Source organism: Phyllopteryx taeniolatus, chromosome 5 (assembly GCF_024500385.1).
Source record: "Phyllopteryx taeniolatus isolate TA_2022b chromosome 5, UOR_Ptae_1.2, whole genome shotgun sequence".
NCBI lineage: Eukaryota > Metazoa > Chordata > Actinopteri > Syngnathiformes > Syngnathidae > Phyllopteryx > Phyllopteryx taeniolatus.
The window spans coordinates 18,618,655-18,640,518 of NC_084506.1; the positions used below are offsets into that span (position 1 = coordinate 18,618,655).

General features: G+C 39.2%; 2 protein-coding genes across 5 annotated transcripts; one reads left to right on the forward strand and one right to left on the reverse strand.

Moving 5' to 3' along the window:
• The first annotated feature begins 1,795 nt into the window (after window positions 1-1,795).
• On the forward strand, window positions 1,796-7,752 carry slc25a44a (solute carrier family 25 member 44a). Of its 2 annotated transcripts, XM_061773414.1 has the most exons (4): window positions 1,796-2,143; window positions 3,372-4,084; window positions 5,135-5,262; window positions 6,171-7,752. In XM_061773414.1, exons 2-4 carry the CDS (start codon window positions 3,451-3,453, stop codon window positions 6,360-6,362), a joined length of 954 nt encoding a protein of 317 aa, XP_061629398.1. In that variant the 5' UTR covers window positions 1,796-2,143; window positions 3,372-3,450; the 3' UTR covers window positions 6,363-7,752. The 2 variants fall into 2 exon arrangements, with proteins under 2 accessions (XP_061629398.1, XP_061629397.1); XM_061773413.1 differs by lacking the exon at window positions 1,796-2,143 and having other exon boundaries at window positions 2,193-4,084.
• A 1,024-nt stretch (window positions 7,753-8,776) lies between these two features.
• On the reverse strand, window positions 8,777-20,879 carry skic8 (SKI8 subunit of superkiller complex). Of its 3 annotated transcripts, none has more exons than XM_061773415.1 (11): window positions 20,734-20,879; window positions 20,458-20,507; window positions 20,356-20,383; window positions 19,540-19,645; window positions 18,327-18,499; window positions 10,980-11,128; window positions 10,791-10,884; window positions 10,471-10,564; window positions 10,262-10,354; window positions 9,081-9,174; window positions 8,777-8,962 (listed from the first exon to the last, which is right to left on the reverse strand). In XM_061773415.1, the coding sequence occupies exons 2-11, from the start codon at window positions 20,467-20,469 to the stop codon at window positions 8,873-8,875; spliced, it is 933 nt and encodes a 310-aa protein (XP_061629399.1). In that variant the 5' UTR covers window positions 20,470-20,507; window positions 20,734-20,879; the 3' UTR covers window positions 8,777-8,872. The 3 variants fall into 3 exon arrangements, with proteins under 3 accessions (XP_061629399.1, XP_061629400.1, XP_061629401.1); XM_061773416.1 differs by having other exon boundaries at window positions 20,458-20,523; XM_061773417.1 differs by having other exon boundaries at window positions 20,356-20,378; window positions 20,734-20,839.
• Window positions 20,880-21,864: the final 985 nt, after the last annotated feature.

A 21,864-nucleotide genomic window follows, 5' to 3' on the forward strand; every position in this document is an offset into this window, starting at 1 on the left:
GTAAAATCCAAGCTCTATTGGGTTCAGGTCAGGTGATTGACTTGCTCACTGAGTTCATCTCAGGACGAGGAAATCGCTGAACTTCTGTCTCATATTCATCTTTTGATCTGAAACCCAAATGCATTCAGTATACAACAAAAACAAAGGAATTGACCTTGCCGTTCCAATACTTTTGGAGGGGACTGGAGATGGGTCACTCCAGAATTGCAGGTCATTTTCTGTCCCCACCTCCATGAAATTTCAAATAAACCATGTACAAAATACAGAAAACTGCACTCTTTGTGTCATTTACATCTATACTAAGGCAAAATATAACTACAGCCGTAGTATGAGTGACTCCAAATTATTATTTAAAGACCAAATCGTTCATGAGCACCCCCTAAAATGTCTTCCTCTTAATGACGAACTCGCATATCAAATAAAAAATACTGTAACAGATAAAATGAGTTTTAAATCATAGGGGGGGTATGATTTTGTTGATATGTTTTCCTTGTCATTTTATAACATTTAGTTTTATCACATATGTATTTAAAATAATAGTAATTATGCCCTGGAGGTGTGTTTTTCAACATTTCCATAAACCTGTTACTAAAACCTTTTTATACATCAAGAGGAAGAAAAAACAGGTCAATTTTTCAAAAGCATTGGTGACAAAATTGTTCTGAAATGACCCATGAAATAATGATGCTTTCATCTGAATTAACTTGCAAATGTACTTGCTCGGGATGAAGAAATGGGCCTGTTTACATGAAAACAAAGCTATTCTTTTCAGAATCAGAATCATCTTTATTTTGCCAATTATGTCCAAAAAAAGAATACACACAAGGAATTTGTCTACGGTAGTTGGAGCCGCTCTAGTACTACAACAGACAGAGAACACTTTTGAGACATAAAGACATTGAGAAAAACAGTCACTGAGCAAAAAAGGGTTGCTAGTTATCTGGTAATGCCGGTAGTATGCCACTGTAAGCCGCTGCTGGCATTTATAGATGAAAATAAAGATACATTATTTTTAGTGATAAAAAAAAATAATTTGGGTTAGAGCGTTTGCCTCACAGTTCTGAGGACTGGGGTTCAATCCCCGGCCCCCCCTGTGTGGAGTTTGTATGTTCTCCCCGTGCCTGCGTGGGTTTTCTCCGGGCACTCCGGTTTCCTCCCACATCCCAAAAACATGCATAGTAGGTTAATTGAAGACTCTAAATTGCCTGTAGGTGTGAATGTGAGTGCGAATAGTTGTTTGTTTGTATGTGCCCTGCGATTGGCTGGCAACCAGTTCAGGGTGTACCCCGCCTCCTGCCCGATGATAGCTGGGATGGACTCCAGCACACCCGCGACCCTAGTGAGGAGAAGCGGCTCAGGAAATGAATGAATGAATGAATGAATGAATGAATGGATGGATGGATGGATGGATGGATGGATGATTTCCCTGACAACCTCGCATGGCACAGGAATCACTGCATTAATAATGTTTTTTGGCCTGCTTCTGTCAAAATACCCAAATGATCGAGATTTATCACATTTTTACAGCATATCTGTTGCAATGTTTAAAATAATAGTCTTTAAACTCTTTAAACATATTTATTGATCTGAAACATACAAACGTGACACTGATTTGTATACGCTCGCTTGTGTACTTTAGAATTTAGACAATGCAGTCTTGCGATAAACGTAAGAAAGCGTTGTTGTTGTTTTTCACTAACAAACTATTCTAAAACAGTTGTATTGATAAACTATACCCTCTTCTTGAATTGGAACGCTCAACAAGGAACGTGACTGACAGTAGTGGTAATTTTTACGACAGTTGCGATGGACATGAACGCGTCAGGAGCAAGCAGTCAAAAAAGTTAAACAGTCGAAAGTAACCTCTTCGACAGTCGCCCTTGAAATTAAACCTACTCCTCGATATTGTTATCGTGTTTTGTACACGGGAAAATGTCTCCAAACCGATAAGGACAAGCAGCAGCCGAGACGACCTTTCACCTTCGGTTTAGCTATTCAGTACAGTAGCCGTCATGGACGGAAGACGGGCACCAGCGTGTCGTCGTCGTTGTCTAACAGGAGGCCCAATGAAAGAGTGAGACGGCTCAAGCGGCAAGGGGGGAACCGAGCTACTGGGCCTCTAAACAGGTTCCTTTCAAACGAGGTATCCGGGTCGGATTTGAAATGTGTGGCAAATAAAGCAAGAGTTTGTTGTTGTTGTTGTCGTTAGCAGCGAGCTAAGCTAAAACTGGAGGAGGCGGAGGGGACGCTAGTGACATTCATTACACGTGCCTCTCTCTCCTAACGATTCTTCATCAACATTAAACATTTTGAAGACTAAATATGAATGTAGTGGGGGCTATTATCTTAAGGGCCAGAAAATGAAGCATTTAAATGAGGTGTGACATTCATTCAGTGAAAGAGACGATGGACCTGGATTGGAGTACTATTTGAGGAAATACACACAAGGTTAAGTTGTACAGATACCGTATCAATGGTCAAAAATATATAGAGGCTCCAATATTAAAACAAAATTCAAGTAAAACTACTCACCCTTTGAAGACGCCTGACTATCAGTCAATATGAAATCATATTTTACTGAGGAGACAAACCCTTTCCTATGTCACAATAAGTTCAGTTTCTGGTCCTGTGGTTTTCATCACACATTTCCTCTTTAACAAGCAAAACACGAGTTAACCCTTGAGATCGGGGGTGTGCAAACTTTTGTACTCAAGAGCTGCATTAGTGGTGTTTTTTTTTTGTTTTTTTTTTTTAATTTAAATGGACAGATGAGCAGATCTTCACATTTCAGGCTCAGCCTACAATAACTGCACTTCAAACTTGTGGTTTGTCATAGCGTAGGCAAATAAAGTTAATTCAAGAAAATCTCTTGTAGCTGCATTTTCCTTAATTTGTTTATTTGGTTTTTAATTTATTGTTTTAGTTAGTGATATTGTTGGTCAGTACCTGAATTTGCACACCTATTTTAGATTTTTTTTCTATGACTTTCATGTTCTGATTTTAAAAATAAGTTGTAGTTTTTTCACAGAATACTTAATTACTGGGAGGACTACACTTTTTGCTTTTACTCGAGTCATATTATTCTTATGTAACGGTACTCTTACTTGACTACAACGTTTGGTTCCTTGCTTCTGGGTCACATAAACCGGATCAATTACATATTAATATCAAAGTCAGTCCTGTGGTATGTTTTTCAAATTCCTATTTTACAACTAAGCCTAAACGTGAATGATGACAAATCTAAATTTTTTGGGGGGGCTTGTCTTCGGGGGGGGAGGTTATACGAACTAACATTTTCATTGTTTTGAACTTCGAATGCCAGTTGAAAATAAAATGAACAACAGATACACAGATTTGTTGATTTTTTTCAGTTGGGATGACTCCTGGAGGGCGGACGACATCAGCCTTGAGGCTTTAGCGACGTGGCACTCCCCCCCACCCAGGACCACCATGCAGCAGAAAGGTGCCATCCAGATCATCGAATGGGAGGACCTGGACAAGAGGAAGTTCTACTCGCTGGGCGTGCTCATGACGCTGAGCACGCGCGCCACCGTGTACCCGGCCAGCCTTATCCGCACGCGCCTGCAGGTTCAGAAGGGCAAGGCGCTCTACTCGGGCACGGTGGATGCCTTCTGCAAGATCCTTCGGGCGGAGGGCGTGCAGGGCCTGTACCGCGGCTTCATGGTCAACACCTTCACCCTGGTCTCGGGCCAGGCGTACATCACCACCTACGAGCTGGCGCGCCGCTACGTGTCACGGTACTCATCCAGCAACACGCTCAAGTCGGTGGTGGCGGGCGGGGCGGCGTCGCTGGTGGCGCAGACCATCACGGTGCCAATCGACGTGGTGTCGCAGCACCTCATGATGCAGGGCCAGGGCGAGCACAGCGGCCGCTTCAAGGCCAAACCCAAGATGATGCTGGCGGCCACCAAGCGCAGGCTGACCTTCGGGCAGACGCGGGACATTTCAGTGCAGATCTTCGCCGCGGACGGTTTCAGGGGCTTCTACAGGGGCTACGTGGCGTCCCTTCTCACCTACATCCCAAACAGTGCACTTTGGTGGCCCTTTTATCACTTTTACGCAGGTACATTCAACCTCACCGGTGGAGTTCGAAATCGCAAAGCAGCGTTCAGGCCACGTTGAACACAATACAGTATTTACTTGCGTACTGCTTTTTATCCCGAAAAAATACAACAGTATTCTCGTAATAGCGCAACTTTATTTTTGTAACTTCATGCTTAAAATAGTACTACTACTTTGTTGTAATATCACATTTATCTTAACAGAATACAAATGTATTCACAATATTTGGACTGAATATAACACTGCTTTAAAAAAAAAAAAAACTTGTAATACTGACAATTTATCTCTGAAAATGACTTTTTACTTGTAAAATTACTACTTTCTAAGCCTAAAGAAATTCTTGTAAATTGTGCCTTTTTTCTAGAAAACAACTTTATTCTCCTAATATTACAACTTAATTTTTGTAAATCACGCTTGAAAAAGTACTTTTTTTGTCTTACTATTACTACTTTTTAAGTGAGGAACAAAATACTTATTCTCGTCATACTACTACCTTTTATCTTGCTAAAATCTGACTTTACTTTTCGTACATATTACTGCTCTTTATTCAAAGTCTTTTTTTTCGTAAATTACGCTTTTAAATAAAATAAAAATACTAAATTCAGATATTACAACTTTTGGATCTTAAAAAATCTGACTCTATTCTTGTATTACAACTTTTTTTCTCTTGAGTCTTTTTATTTCAACTTTATTCTAAAACATAGTAATTTTTAACTAGAACAATTTTGACTTGTAATATTGCTTTTAAAAAATTGTTATATTAAATATTTTCTATTTGCTATCTCTGAATATTGAGACAAAAAGTGCAACTTAAAAAGTGCAAATTAAGCCCTACTTAAAAACTAATAAAGCCCTAATTTTTAAAAAGTTGTAATATTACAAGAACAGATTCATTTTATTAAATTTTTTTAATCTGGAAAAAATAAAGATGGGACAAGTTCAAGCATTATTCTTTATGCATTTCTTTTCAGTGCGGATCTAACACTCCTCTGTACCTAATAAATAGAAACATTTATTGACTGTTTGCATGTGTGTATTCTTGCGTTTATAGAGCAACTATCTCTGATGGCGCCTCGCGAGTGTCCCCACCTCATTCTGCAGGCGCTGGCTGGGCCCATGGCCGCCGCCACCGCCTCCACCATCACCAACCCCATGGACGTGGTCCGGGCGAGGGTGCAGGTACGCTCGCCCCTGCCCACACCCAAGTACTGTATATAAGTACAGTCCATATGAACCTAAAGCAATAAATAGGAAGCATCGTGAACAAAAACATGGAAAAGCACACAACATTGCGGTGCAATCATATCCAATTAATATAAGATCATCTTTAATAGTATTCAAGGAATTCGTTTACAGGGAGGCGTTTATCTCATGTGGATGAGACTTCCAGCAACTTATTGGGGCACGGTGTCTATTTGCGGGGCAGTCATTACTGTATTTGAGGAAACACTTTTCCTAGGTTAGACTGTGCTCATCATCACAAAGCTTTTATTTAATGATACAAGTAATGCTTTAAATTTTACCCCGGAAAAATACATTATTGTTGCAATCGACCAATTTGTCAACTTAAAAAAGTATTTCTAAACTCTGGTAATATTGCTGCCCTGTATCTCAAAAATACAGCTATTCTCACAGAATTATTTTGTTTCCATAAAAAAGTATTTTTGTAATATTGAAACTATTTTTGTAGTTTGCATTAAAATAATACATTTTAGTAACATTTTCAAGTGTCTTATAGGTGTAAAAAGATATGAACCACTTTTTAGTAGTAAGTACAAAAAAACCAAAACGATAATTACTACCTCCACTTTTAACATCAGAGATACTTTTCCCATGCGCCTTGCCTATTTGCTACTTTTCCCACTTATGTCAGCTGTGGTGTACCGATTTGATACCATATGGGTCACGTAAATGACATTAGTTGGAAAATAATGACCCCAAAAAAAAAAAAATGCACACGGCAACATTGTACTCCAAAGTCTCCACTTTGCTGCATCGCCCCATTTTCCTACTGCCCGCAGTGTCCTCTCGGATAAAAACATTTGTCCTTACCTGGAAGTAAGTTGTCAGTTATTGTCTTTGGGCAGGTGGAGGGCCGCTCGTCGGTGGTAGAGACTTTCAAGCAGCTTCTGGCAGAGGAGGGCATCGGCGCTATGACCAAGGGGCTGTCAGCCCGCATCATCTCCTCCACGCCCACGTCGGTGCTCATTGTGGTGGGCTACGAGACCCTCAAGAGGCTTAGCTTGCGGGACGACCTGGTCCAGTCCAGACACTGGTAGAGGAAGCAAAGCCCAACGCCGCATTTTACCTCATGGCAGGAGCTCACTTTGGTCTCTGCAACAACACTGCTGCCAAAAAATGTCAAAACTATGGCATAGTGTAAAAAAAAAAAAAAAAAAAAAAAAAAGGCTTTCTGTACTAAAAGCTACTGTGCTTTACAAATAGAAATAAGGTTTTCTTCTATGGCGGGACCTCTAAAGTTTAACTGTATCCGTTCTGTGATGCTGCCTGACTGTCACGTCAATTATTTCGCCACTGGAAAGGTCAAGTGAATGAACTCACTGTTCTGGTGATGTTTTAAGTACAGTAATTCCTCTATTGCAGGAAAAAGGGACAAAGCCTCCATATGACTAGTAAAAAAAGTAATTTAGTTTCTCCCTGACATACAAAGCTTGTCTCTCAGTCGACAAGTATCCATTCAACATAACTACTTGGACCAAGTACTGTTGTACTTTATTTAGACAGGGCTTTGGCACCATCTTGTGGCATCTTCACAAAATGGCAAATTAGTGAGTTAGTGAATTGCGACTATGCATGGGATTTTTGGAACCCTTTAATGTTCTCAACAGTCATACAAGTTAACCACTGTTTAATACAACTGAAACAAAGTAACTTACCATTTGAAGACTGTAAATGGAAACGGGGAGGCGTTTGCAGTCTAACACTGTCACCAAATGGCATTTTATAGGTAATGCTAAGTGTAACAAAACCACTTATTAGAAGACGCCTGAGAGCCAGACACTTTGGTCATTTCAAGCGTTCAGCTACGTTTTTTTTTTACTTTGGCACCTGTTAGGTCAAAGTTTTATTTTCTAATTATTTTTAGTTAATTGTTCTGCTCATATTGTCATTTTACAGATGCTTTCCTATGTCGCAGTAAGTTCCAGTTCTTGTTTGTCTGACGTTATACCCTCCCCCATCTATGGTGGCATCACAAAATCCCGTTTGACTTTGGAGATTCTGCTGTATGGTACTAGAGTGATTTTATGTGGAGAAATGTACGGTAAATTCACTGCCCCGCAAATAGACGCCGTGCTCCAAACAACCCTTCACATCTTTGTACAATTTAGTCTTCAGTGAAACTGCAGTACCAGAAGAAACTCCTCGCAAGCATGGGGGAGAAAATGCAAACTCCACTCAGCAGGGTCTGAGCTGAGATTTGAACCCAGAACCGTGAGGCAGACATGTTACCCACTAGTACACTTCTACCTGTTCCGTCATCTTTTTGAAACTACCTTCATGTGTCATACATAATTTGACAGCACACTGCTCCTTTAAAAGACTTAAATACAGATGCACACCAGCACACATGAACAGCCTCATCCAGGGCTGCTCAACAGACCCGAATTGTGGTTCTGGAATAAAACCCAACTTAATGAACTCTTAAAACTGGTACTACTGTGTCTGTTTTCTTGAATATTTGAATGAAACCTTGGACACTTGTGAATCACTGGCATTAAAGAGAAAATCACAACACTGAACGATTAATCACAAAAATTGGTCTATATTGAGATGGGCCTCATTAACAAACTAAAAGTAAAACATCTAAGTGTTGGGTAGGGTATAGGTATTAGCATCTTAATAAAATTGTGTATGTAAGTTAATGGTATTGCTCATACCGGACACTTACGATTTCAGTAATATTTTCTCAGGTGTCATCACAAAAAAACATTTTGATAATTTTTCATTCTATCAACTTTTAAAATACAACTATTTTATATGCAATGGTGCCTTTCAGGGGACCCCAGGATGTTACATAGTATTAAATGGGACTTTATTTTTGTGTGTGGAACCAATGCTCAATTGAGGGTATAGTAAACTCAAATGAATTCAGTCTGATATGTTAAAACCTTTGTTACTTGCTACCTGCCACTAGGAAGAAGGCAAAGACTGACTTCATCTTAACCATCTTAAGAAGAGTTTACTTGGCAGGTGAAATCCAGAAATCCCTGCAAATAATACTAACACGCTGCCACCAGGATACATTAGATTTGACACATTGATGGCATTTTAATGTGACAGTGTAGAGGAAACACATTTTCCAACTTACATGTAAGGTGAGGTACATAAATGACAGCAGCCAATACCAAATTATTATGTAGACTTGACATGAGTAATACACTTGAGTTGTCATTGTCTCCCATTACCCTAAGATGGGACCAATTCGTAAAGAAACAAGTGCATGGATGTACCCACTAATTACAACAACTACATTCTATGTAATGTGAGTTGTATTTTTAATCATTTGTTTTGTTTCTTTGCCAGTTTGTCAAAATATTGCTTGACATGTAACCGGTCAGTGGCTCTAAAAAGGTTATGGAGTGTGACACTCGTGGACTGTGCTGCCTGAAATTTTTTACCAATTTACCTAATTTAGGTGATGAGGAACTCTGAAAATCAACATCAGACCGAATTAAGGAAAAAAAGAATTTATTGTACCATCACGAGACAGTACAAAATCATTCATACAAAATGACTCCCTCCCGCCCTCAGTTCAAGATGTGTCGCCTCACATGGGGCAGTCGTAAATATGGATGGCACGGTCATCACTGACAGAGATGATCTTGGAGCCGTTGCTGTTGTACTTGACGCTCCATACCTGAGGAAGGTGCAAGTACGCAACTGAATCACTACTCACTATTTAATACGAAACATGTTTGAGAAGGGGGAAAAAAATAATAGTAAACAATAAATAATAGTGACTTTTGAGGGCTCACCTGGTCTTGGTGGTCAAAGAAGGTGTTGATGCACGCTCCGGAGCCAGACGCTCTGGAGCTGGCGTCCCAAACTTTGACACTCTTGTCTGAGGAGCTGAATGGTGGCACAGGAAGAGTCGCAGGGTGGGAAATGGTCAGGTAAGGGTCACTTGACAGTGTCGTGTCACAATCTTACAGGTTGAATTTGTTCGTGTCCTAACATGACAGCATCAAGTAATAAAGAGTTTTTCCAAAGGGTGGTATATGGAACCATCATTCAATTTAAAGTTCAAACTGCATTAAATAGAGAGGCTTGAACTTTTTTAATCCAGTACAGCACATTTGTTAACCACAGTTCAATTGTTTTTAACTTTTAGGTCCAATACATTTGTATTTCGTCTTTTACAGTTTGTTTTCCAACATTTAGGTCAAAATTTTACTTTTATGTGCAATAAATTTTAATTGAATAATTATTTCACTAGCTTTCCCTATATTCCAGCACAGTGTTAACTGTGAAACTGTGCATAGAAATAATGGCTGACAACAATATTGAGGAGAGTAAAGTATTTTTTAAATACAAGTTAAGAAAATAGCATAAATATTCATACTTTTGAGGGTAGAGATTTAATGAGAAATTGAAAAAGTCACAATTTAAAAAAACAAGAAAAACATGTTATAAAAGCATAGAGGAAGTATATGAAGGGGGTTTGAGTCTAATACATCTACAAATATTCATGAATATATATGTCTCAAACGTAATGATAAATACAATAAATAGTGCATGAATTCATTTCAAATTGATAGTTGATGTATTGAACAGATATAGTCATGACTCATGACTTGTTGAAATAGTTTACTGAAGAAAAATTATTACACGATTGTACATGTTCTAAAATTACAACTTTATTCTTGTAAATTTTAATTTTTATTATTGTAATTGTCTATTATTAAATAATTTATTTATTTTTTATTTATATCATAATCTGGTGTATCTGTAACTTCCTCTATATTTTATCTATCACCCTGCATTTTTCCCCTGATAAAAACTACATGTAATGGAATTTTTATTTTTTATTTTTCCCCCCCCCCCCCAAAGTAACACCTCTCTACAAAAATAACTATGTTCAGATGCTCCTTCTCTTTTTCAATGTGTTAAAGCCTTGGCAAAGGTTCTCCTTACCCCATTTGAAATGAAACATTACCTAGAGACAAAGTGTGTGTTGTCCGGGGAGAAGGCCACATTAAGCACCCAAGATCCGTGTCCACTCAGCGTGCCCGCCAGGTTGGCGTGTTGCCTGCAAAAACAAAGAAATTCAGATTGGGTGTTTTTTTTCCCCCTTCTTCTTTAAACACACTTTCCGAAGAAGCAATATAAAGCTGACAATTCTGTGTAAGAAAAAAAATGACTTACACGTCGTAAATCTTGATGTAGCCGTCGTCGGACGCCGTGACAAGCAGTTGGGAGTCGGGAGAGAAGGTGAGTGAGCGGATGGGCATGGCGTGCCCTGGATGAAGAGGAAAGAAGAGGTTTTTTGGCATTTTAACATCTATTTCAATTATTCTCAAAGTGTGGTACGCCCTCACTTTTAATTACATGGTGAATTTTGAGACAATATTTACCTAGCAAAAGCAAAATTCGCAAAGTGCAACACAAACAGGTGGCAATGCCCACAGTGATAGAGACAGAACACCCTTAATAATAATGCAACCTTGAACTTTGAGTGAACCCACCTTCCAGCGTGTGGAGGAGCTTTCCGGTGGCGATGTCAAAGATGTTGATGATGCCGTCAATAGCCCCGCTGGCCAAATATTTACCATCGGGACTCTGAGGAGTAAAAATAAATAAATAAAATAAATGAGTATAATGAGAGTCTAAACAATATAGTATAATGTTGTATAATGTTCTCGGGGGCTTCTTACGTAAGCGATACTGAGGATGAATTTCCCCCGAGTGTCCAGAGAGTATTCCTTCTTGCCGCTTTCCACGCCGAAGATGTTGACTTTGCCCAGGTGGTTTCCTGTGGCGATGTACTTCGAGTCGGGTGAGAAGGCCACCGTCCAGGCGTCCACTGGAGTGTAAGCACATCACATTAGGATGGTAATTTTTAAGTAATAGTACTCTCAATCAATCATTTACACACGCTTGTGAGTGATGCTCCTCTGGGAAGTGTTTAAGGTCCATTCATTTTGTATAGTGTACAAACTCCACAAGTCTTCCCAGAATCTAATTTATTATTGTTAGAACTAAGAGTATTGACAACTCTTCACTGTTCACTTCCTGTCGGGAATTCGGCTCAATACCTTTGTCCATCCATCCATTCTCTGAACCATTTATCTTCACCAGGGTCATGGGTGTGCTGTAGTCTATCCCGGCTGACTTTGGGCGAGAGGCGGGGTGCACCCTGAAGTGGTCGCCAGCCAATCGCAGTGCACATATAGACAAACAATCATTGACACTCACATTCACGTGGACAATTTAGTTTTCAATTAACCTACTGTTAAATATATTCTAGAAGTTATCATTTATTTGCTTAGCTTGCATTAGTATTATGGACGATTTTAGATGTCTCGCCTTCGAAAAGATGACTCAGCATCATCCGATGGAAGGGTGCCTGGACCAAGGACGTGATCGGATGTGGTCGGGTCGGGACAAGTGTTGGTCCAATATTTTGTGTTGTGTCTTATTGCTTAGAATACTATGTCTGGGAAAAACCCTCTTATTATCAAATATTATGTGTCGTGTCTTATTGTTTAGAATACTATGTCTGGGAAAAACCCTCTTATTATCAAATATTTTGTGTTGTGTCTTATTGCTTAGAACATTATGATTTGTAAATCCCTCCTATTTCAAATAAATGCAGGAGCGAGGGGGGGGATTGTTTAGAGCGTGTTGAGAGGCTGTGATCTGAACAATCTCCCATACGCCCTCCTCATGAGAAAAAGAAACCAGCGTCTTCATTCCTTTTGTGTCTATTTTTTATAATGTTGGGTAAGATAAATCCAACATTAAATTGGTCCTTCGAGCCGGATGTCAACACACCCGAGGATTCCAGTTGTGGAAGCCGACTTCCAGTTAAGAGACCGTGGCCACGGCAAGTAAGACCCTTTACGGGACTGGTCTTCGTTCTCCTCAACTGGGATCTGAAGGTTGACGACAATCCACAGGATTGAAGACGACTGGTGAGTTAAATTTAAATTTTTTTTAGGAAAAAGGACGCCGGAGTCCAGAAATTCCGCGAGGACGGCGGAGTCCTGTACGTACTTAAATTCCGTGTTTAATAAACCCTGTGGATACTAGTCAATGGCGGGTAGAATAAAGAAACTAGGAAAGTTTCGTGGCGTCGTAGTTAAATTCCGTATAGGATGGCGGAGTCCTCTAATGAGCTGTTGACAGACGTAGTTAAATTCCGTATGGGACGGCGGAGTCCTCTGACGAGCCAGTGTGAATGAAAACTGTTTGAATGAGAGTGTAAATGGGAAATGGGAAACCACTAGGTTTTTCATTCCATACCAAAACAGTGGGAAAGTAAACGGTGGACTTTTGTGGATGCAAAGACAAGAATTCTCCACTCGAAAGAGTTGAAGTGAGAATTACCACAGAAAGTAAATTTGAATCACCGTCCTACTGAAAAGAAACAGTGTTCTAGACTACCCTAGGTAGTATTACACTGAACCAAATTCTTTCAAATGGGGAAAGGAAGTAGTAAAATAAAAAACAGGAATACACTGCAGTGTAAAGGTTGGAGGTTCATTAAATTAAATTTAAAAGAAAAAAAGAAACAGGATCCTGATAAAATTTTATATTTAGAGACAGGGATAACCGAACACGGCTTTAATGGTTGGTTAAATACACAAAAAATAGCCGCGTTGCAGGAATCAAATTATATAAAAAATAAAAGACAAGCCACCGTTAAACGTGGGAAAGGCTGTTGTCTGCAGCCTTGGAGCTTATCACAAAAATAGAAGATAAAAAAGAATGTGATGAGCTGCAGTAATACAGAGCATGCGTACCAAACCCACGCACATTGTTAAATTCATTAAGACCAGACGCTACTGTGTTTACAGTAGTGGACATTAATGCATTAATGCATTAATGCATTCTTTTCAGTACCAATAGAAAATAACAGTCAATTTTGGTTTGCATTCACATTTGAGAAAAAAAAAATATATATATATACATTTACTAGATTACCGCAAGGTTACTGTGAAAGTCTAACTAATTATTCACAAGTTATGACAACACGCATGTCTTCTGGCATCTACAGATGAAGACACATGCAAAGATTCATTGCCCTTACTGCATCATCTAACAGAAGAGGGACATAAAGTTAACAAAAATAAATTGCAATGATGTAAAAGACAAGTTAAATATCTAGGCCATAATTTAAGTATAGGAGGAAAGACTATATTAGAAGACAGGAGAGCTATAGTCTTAAAAAATCCTAAACCACAGACGAAGAAACATAATAATCATTTTTAGGTCTGACAAATTATTGTACAGCATGGATTCCAAACTATGCAGAAATTGTTGCACCATTGTCAAAATTAATATATGAAAACAACCTTAAAATTACATCACCTGTTTAATGGAGTACAGAGGCAGAAAAGGCCTTCTGTGACATTAAACAACATTTGGTCTCCAGTGCTGCGCTAGGCCTTCCAAATTTAATGATAAAACATTCATTCAAATGGTAGATTGTAAAAGCTATTGCATGACCTCCGTACTTACACAACAATACGGTGATAAGCTAAGACCAATAGCTTATTTTTCAACTAGAGAGCAGTTCACCCTAAAGGTCCCACATACAGTGTCTGCTCTCCTATTGCAAATCACCTGCAAGACATTTATCTTGCATTGCCATCTTGCTATCAGAACCACATTTGACTGTTGAGCGATGCACAACCTTAAATCCAGCCACACTAATACCCTTAATGATGAAGGCACGCAGCATGATTGACAGGAATTGGCTGAACAAGCTGCTGAATTAGTAGCATTAATCGAGGCATGCAAACTAATGATAAATAAAGATGGTACAATCTATACTGATAGCCAATATGAGTATTCCACAACAAGAACGCAATTATTGGGAAAAACAAAGTGCAAAACTACAAAATGAAATTTACATTAGCACAGGAAAAAAAAAAAAAATAAACTATTCAAATGGGCTGCTATATTGAGACATGCTGTGTCACGTCTCAACCGGAGGGATGGTGGCACAGATAGATTGACACTTTACAGCCCTAAAAAATAGCAGAAAGAAACACGTGGGTTCATTTAACACACTGTAAGAGTCATTTCAGCTGAGTACTCAAACAGGGAAGGTGAGCAAAAGTCTGATAACGAAGCGGGAGCAGATGTGTAGATTCTGAAAACGCTTGCTGGTCAGTGAAGAAAAAAGACACCAACCCTTTTAGTGAGAACTCAGCAGAAAGGCACACCCACGTTGGTTATGAGATTCGATAAGTTGTTACGTAGCAACTTTGGCTACTATGATGTTGGTTTTGTTTTTGTGGTACATGGGACGTCCCACCCTCAATGATAAAACCCATTTTTTAGATAGAAAATCACCTACCAACTGGACCAATATGACAAACCCAATAATAATAATAAAAAAAATTTTTTTGAATCATTAACTCGTATCAAAAGGAGTACAGCTGATGATCAAAATTGTGGGCATGGCCTCCAAATGCGGCAAAACGGTTTAATATTTTGTGCCCCCAAAATCAAGCTGCTTTAATCATAATTCCATATGCGGCTCTCACCAATGATGCTCAAGAGAATGGGCAGAATTGGGGATTTAGATATGACTGGTATGCAACTATAGGTTTTGAATGGAAACACCTTATTGGTGAAACAGGTTATGATTGGTCCAGTTGGTCAAAAAGAACAGCAAAAGAACAAAGAAAGAAGTTTAACATAAGCAAAACGGCCCATAGTTTAATATTGAAATACAAGTCACCCAATGTGTTTGATAGTGAGCTTGTGGGCCTATTCTGGTGGAAAAGATCCCCACTTCCAAGTAGTATTGTGTTATAGGAACCGTGTTAAACCAAAAATGCCATTGAAAACTTCAAAGAAAGGTAGACAAATTTTAATGGTTAACAACATAACTACTGATGATTGGTTCCTTGTTGTCACAGGAGTTTCAGGACAAAATAACAATTGGTTACTATTGATGGAACAAGCAGCAAATGTAGCGAGAAAAGATTGTGTTGTTTGCATGGGTCCCAGGCCTTTGTTGCGCATAGTTCCGGCATAATTATCACAAGATTGTATTATTCCATTTGCACACTGATTGAGGAGCATCTGCAACATTTGCACAACCATTGTCCCAGATTATCGCACTACTCGTCACTTTAAACCGCATACACTCCTTGAAGTCTCAGCGCCCTTTGCACAATGATCTTTGCACCGGACTATTGCGATATTAGTCATTCAAACTGCTGCTAGAGGACTGCATCTTTTTGCACAATTATTTTTTGTCAATGTCTTTATGTCTCCAAAGTGTTCTGTAAATTGACTGTCTGTTGTACTAGAGCGGCTCCAACTACCGGAGACAAATTCCTTGTGTGTTTTGGACATACTTGACAAAAAAGAGATTTATCCTGGCAGAGGCAAAATTATCCAACATAAAACATACATGGTGTTCCTCGTGGGGTTCCTAATCAATACAAATTAGCTGACCAAGTTGCAGGAGGATTTGAATACTTCATATGCTGTTGGTGTACGATTAATAAAAATGTTGATGGGATAAACTATATCCACTTCAATGTACAGAGATTAGGAAATTGGACTCAGAGTGGGTTGGAAGCTGTGCACGAGCAGCTCAAGGACGTTCCAAAGACCGCATAGCTGTCGACATGCTCCTCGCAAGAGAGGGAGGTGTTTGCGGTATGTTTGGAGAACAAACAATACTGCTTCAGATGGCAGCTTGACCAGAGCCATCGATGGTCTACGGACCCTCAATCAACACTCCTTGTGAAACAGCTGAATGGACGTTTTTGGTAAATATAAAACCCTCATTTCACCAATATTGATATCAATTGCTGTTTTTGCAGCCATTCTGACATTGTGTGGATGTTGTTGTATCCCATGCATTCGGGCATTAATCAGTAAATTAATCACCACAGCCATAACCCACATGGAACCGTATGGAGCAGATTTATCCTTTATTGGAGGTTGATAATAATGACGATGATGATGATGATGTTGTTTTACCTGATTTGTTTCCTGATCCAGGTGATTATGATGTTTAAACTACAACATTCATGTATGACAAGTTTACTCTGAGTGTAAATGTATTTGTTTCATAAAAATGATTCTACAATTAAAAATCGAAATGAAGTGACTGTAAGATGATATGAGAATTTGTGCAAATACATGATAAACAGGAGGGAAATGTTAAATATATTCTAGAAGTTATCATTTATTTGCTTAGCTTGCATTAGTATTATGGACGATTTTAGATGTCTCGCCTTCGAAAAGATGACTCAGCATCATCCGATGGAAGGGTGCCTGGACCAAGGACGTGATCGGATGTGGTCGGGTCGGGACAAGTGTTGGTCCAATATTTTGTGTTGTGTCTTATTGCTTAGAATACTATGTCTGGGAAAAACCCTCTTATTATCAAATATTATGTGTCGTGTCTTATTGTTTAGAATACTATGTCTGGGAAAAACCCTCTTATTATCAAATATTTTGTGTTGTGTCTTATTGCTTAGAACATTATGATTTGTAAATCCCTCCTATTTCAAATAAATGCAGGAGCGAGGGGGGGGATTGTTTAGAGCGTGTTGAGAGGCTGTGATCTGAACAATCTCCCATACGCCCTCCTCATGAGAAAAAGAAACCAGCGTCTTCATTCCTTTTGTGTCTATTTTTTATAATGTTGGGTAAGATAAATCCAACACCTACCATGCATGTTTTTGGAATGTGGGAGGAAACCAGAGTACCCAGAGAAAACCCAGGCCTGGGGAGAACATGCAAACTCCACACAGGAAGGCTGGACTTCAACCCAGGACCTAGGAACTGTGAGGCAGATGTACTAACCAGTCGTCCACCATGCCGACTACTTTTATTCATATAGTTTAGATTTTACACTCAGGATTTTGCACAGCAGTGCTTCTACACCCTTCCCAAGTCACAATGAGTCACAATTTTGAGTTACGTTCCTCAAAGAAGTATATTAGGTCCATGCATTTTTCTATAGACGTTGAACCCATCCTGACCGCCTCAAGCGTCTTTCAGTGACCGCACAAATAGACAAAAACTGATTGATAAAAAAATTATTATACTATCCTTTACTTTATAATTGATAATATGGTAGAGGCTAATACAACGATTGTACTATCCTCTACCACACAAACTATATGGACAAAACTATTTCCCCTTTGCACCTTCCACTCTTATGGGAACACTTTCGACAAGATGTTTGTGGCAGTTTTTGTCCATTTTTGAGGTCCCTGAAAGATGCTTGTGAATTTTAACTTTTTTTTGATACAAAGAATAATAGGGGTTCAACCTCTACAGAAAATGAATTTACCTTAAACACTTCCCTGAGGAATGCCACTCAAAATTGTGACTGATACGATGAGCACTGCTGAGTACACATTAAACGATAATGTATATTAAGAGCAGGATTTAGCACAGCGATGACATCATTACCAAGTAACAGTCACAATTTTGAGTGGAGTTCCTTAGGGAAATGTTTTACATCCATTAATTTTAGATACAATTTGAACCTCTCTTCCCCTTTGTAGCGAGAAAGAGTAAAATTTCACACGCATCTTTCAGTGACCTCAAAAATGGACAAAAATTACTCATAGACACACTCCAATGGAAAGTCTTCCCAGAAGAGTGGAGGCTGAAAATAAACATTTTCTTCACTGTTCACGTCCTGTAGTTGGAATATGTCCAACTACTACGGAGTCCTTTCTTCTTACTTACCTCTCTATAGATCTATTGATAGCTTCTCAAAATAACCTGCAAAATTGTCGCATCAGAGCCGTAAAACACCCAGTATTGATTCACCTTTACCTTTAACATAGAACCCATAGAACTGTGAATGCTTTCACACAGTAACGTGACGGCCCATAGTCACATATGTTATTAGTACATACATATCTACAGCTCTGGGAAAAAATAAGCAGGTGCATACATTTATACAGTATAGAGAACTGAGTAAAAAGGCCAGAAAATGCTGGCCTTTACCGGTAGTGGGAAAGGGGCTTATTGTTCAGTAACTATGCAGGAAGGCCTGGTCTCACCTGGTCCGGCGTCCATGGACTTGATCTGTTTCCCAGACTCCAGGTCCCAGAGGCGGATATGCGCGTCAAGTGAGCTGGAGGCGGCAATGGCTCCATTGTGGCTGATGTCCACAGACACGACGCCCAGCTGGTGGCCCTCCAACGTCCACTGCAGCTCAAGCTTCTCCTCAGACCTGCGCCAGCAACGTGACCGTAAACTCATGCTGACTTTTTATTTTCATACACATCATTGACTCGGCATTATGAGATGATTGTCTTTATCTGGCCTGCACTGTGGTCTCGTGCAGTGGTACTCAACCACCGAGCTAATGGTCCACGGGCCATGTGGTACCGGAATACACAGATATTTTTACAGCACGGGAGATGGTGCAATCCCTGTTAAGTATCGACATATGACTGCACCCTTACTCCATGTATTTCGGTATTAAATGTCCTGTTGACATTCTGTATGTGACGATGATTTGATGTAAAATGCACAATAAATACGACGGTTGGAGGCTAAGAAGAGAATCAAGCAGTTTTACTTATTCTCCACCATGCAACGACGAGTCGGGAAGAAGTCAATACCACTTAAACTTAACACCCCTACCCAACTACGTCGGGGACACTCCGTCGTCCGACCTCATTGTAGTTAACAGGAAGCTCCGCTCTGTTTTCTTATGGATTATTCTTGTTGAAGCATTGTCTGTAAGTGATTTTCAAGACACTACTACATGTGTAATGTACTTAAAACATGATGTATGAGTAAGCTGAATGGTAGTTACCTTTTGTTGACCTAAAATCTCTAGCACGCTAATCATGATTGCTAACCATTTAGCATTGGCAAATTCTGATGATGTCTCCACACACACACACACACACACACACACACACACACACACACACACACACACACACACACACACACACACAGTACCTACATGTGAGGTTAAAGGATGGAAGTCCTTTTCTCAAATGAGAAATTGGAATAAAATACAAGTTAGTCATTTAAGAAATATACATATATTAGGTTGGGCGGGGGTGTTATTCGATGGAATAATCGATAGGATAATCAATTCCAAAAAGATTCGATGGTGACAGCCCTGAAGCAGTCCTAAGATGGCAACAGGAAAAAGCAGTCAACTGCACTAATCACATCTGAGTAGCCAAGGTTACCAAGCAATACGTTATCGGATGCATGCAAGCACGCACGCACGCACACACACACACTTACCATTTCCACACTTTGACCATATCGTCCAGGGAGCCAGTGACGATCGTTTCTGAACCGTCTGCCTCACTTTTACCCCACGCTGCCGTCCAGATTGCATCATCGTGTGCTGAGGGAATATAATGCTTATAATGCTTTTCAAATTACTTTGGTTGTTACTGTTTACAATTTCTGATGCCAAAAAGTACATAAGGTATCTTGATTTTATCATTATTCATTTGTATTCAAAATAAAACATCCTCCTGTGTTTTTGGGAGCATGTGTCTGTGATTCCTTTAATGTTTACATGAACAGTGGGTACGGAAAGTATTCAGACCCCCTTAAAATTTTAAGAAGAAATGGACAGCACCAGAGTTAAATATATGAGTGTCACAACAAAGGGTCTGAATACTTATGGCTGTGATAGTTCAATTTTTCTTTTTTAATAAATCTGCAAAACTTTCAACAATTCTGTTTTTTTCTGTCAATATGGGGTGCTGTGTGTACATTAATGAGGAAAAAAATAACCAACGATTTTAGAAAATGGCTGCAATATAACAAACAGTTAAAGATTTAAGGGGGTCTGAATACTTTCCGTACCCACCGTATCTCTGTAATTATGTGACAGCGTCAATCAAAACTGAGCATCATTCTCTATTTTTGTGAAGGTAGTTTTTTTTCTTTTTCCAGCTCGTGTTCGTCGAATTGGATTGCGTGTGTGTGTACCCAATACTGCTTCTGATAAATGTTGATTGAATTATAAAACCATTACACACACAAAAAAAAAAACTCAGCACATTAAACAGCTAGCAAAGTCCAAGTAGCCTAGTTGTTACTCACCGTGCTCTTGTTTAAAAAGGATGCTGTACTGAAATGAAAATATGCATCTTGTTATTATTGGGAATTTGGAAAACTGAAGTATTGAGAGCAATTGTTACCTACTTGGGTGCTCATTTCACTCTCGGTGGTAGAGCCAGCTTAACCACAACAACCTAAATAACAAACACACTGAAAAGGTATTGATGCGATTTATGTCTTAAGGTCTAACTATATCGAAAAATGTAAAGAAACGTCAGTTGTAGTTTATCGCTAGCTTGATGTGCTAGCTCCAAAAGGCTAAAATTCAGCCAGTTGCTTCAGGACGTCGCCGTCACAAGCGAGAAAAACTGTGCCTAGTATTCGACTTTAAAAGTGAAGTGTAATGGGGCGTCCACATACCTTAATAATGCTCACAAAAAAGAGAATAAAAGAGTTCGTACAGTTGAATTACATGCGAGGCACCATGACAACGTTAACCTCAGGCAACTTTTGCTTCCGCGTCTTTTTCTTCTTCTTCCAAGTTTGTTGGCGAATTAGTCCATTTACTCACTATCGCCCCCATCTGCAACTAGTGGAAGTTTTTGCACACCGTTTTGCTATAGTTCCTAAAAACTTAATCGAGGCCTATAACGATTTATTTATGCTGGTAATAGTAGAGGTACTGATTTCAATTCCATTACTTAAATAAAAGTAAAAAAACAAACAAAAAAACCGTACAGACTCTGAGATATACTTAAGACGAAAAAGTAAAACGTATAATTTTTTAATTTTACTATTTATTTATGTATTTTTTAATGTGTGTGTAGATTCTCAGTCATCCAGTTCATGGTAATCCGCAAAGGTTGATTCGACCACTATTTCAGTGATTTCCAACCACTGTGCAGTAAGAGATGATCAAGGTTGATTACATTATCAAATGTAATTGTTTTGAAATTGTTACAAATAATGTATTTACCCTTGCTCGTCTATTTATGCCAGCGACATTGAGTGACAGGCAGAACAATTAAATACACTTCCACTAGATAGCAAAACGTAAATGATTAACATAAATTTGTGAGTAAATTGAGATCAACTTTCTTTTAGTATACAGTGATCCCCGCATATTCATGGGCGCGCATTTGCGAATTTGCCTATCAGCAGATTTTTTTTAGGGGGGAACCCTAGCTCTTCTTTTCTTCTTTGAAAAACTCACCTATTGTCACCTTTTTGTGCTCAGGTCACAGCCATGTCTCATAATAAAATATTGTTGTGGCACCTCCGGTGACATCTTGGTGCCTAGCACCGATGTTTAACTGAGGGGAAGAACATTTATTAGTCAGATAGGGGGGAAAAAAAGATTTTCGGCCATCTTGTGGCATCTATAGGCAACTACAAACCTTTTTCTGTGAGTTTTCAATTACTCAAGGATTTTTGTTATTCGCAACCGGATCGGGGTTCACTGTAAAATGTACTTTTGGTGAAGTATTTCTTATATAAAATATGTTCTCTGGCTCAGTAGAGGCACTTTGGTTCAGGCCCCCGAGCTGAAGG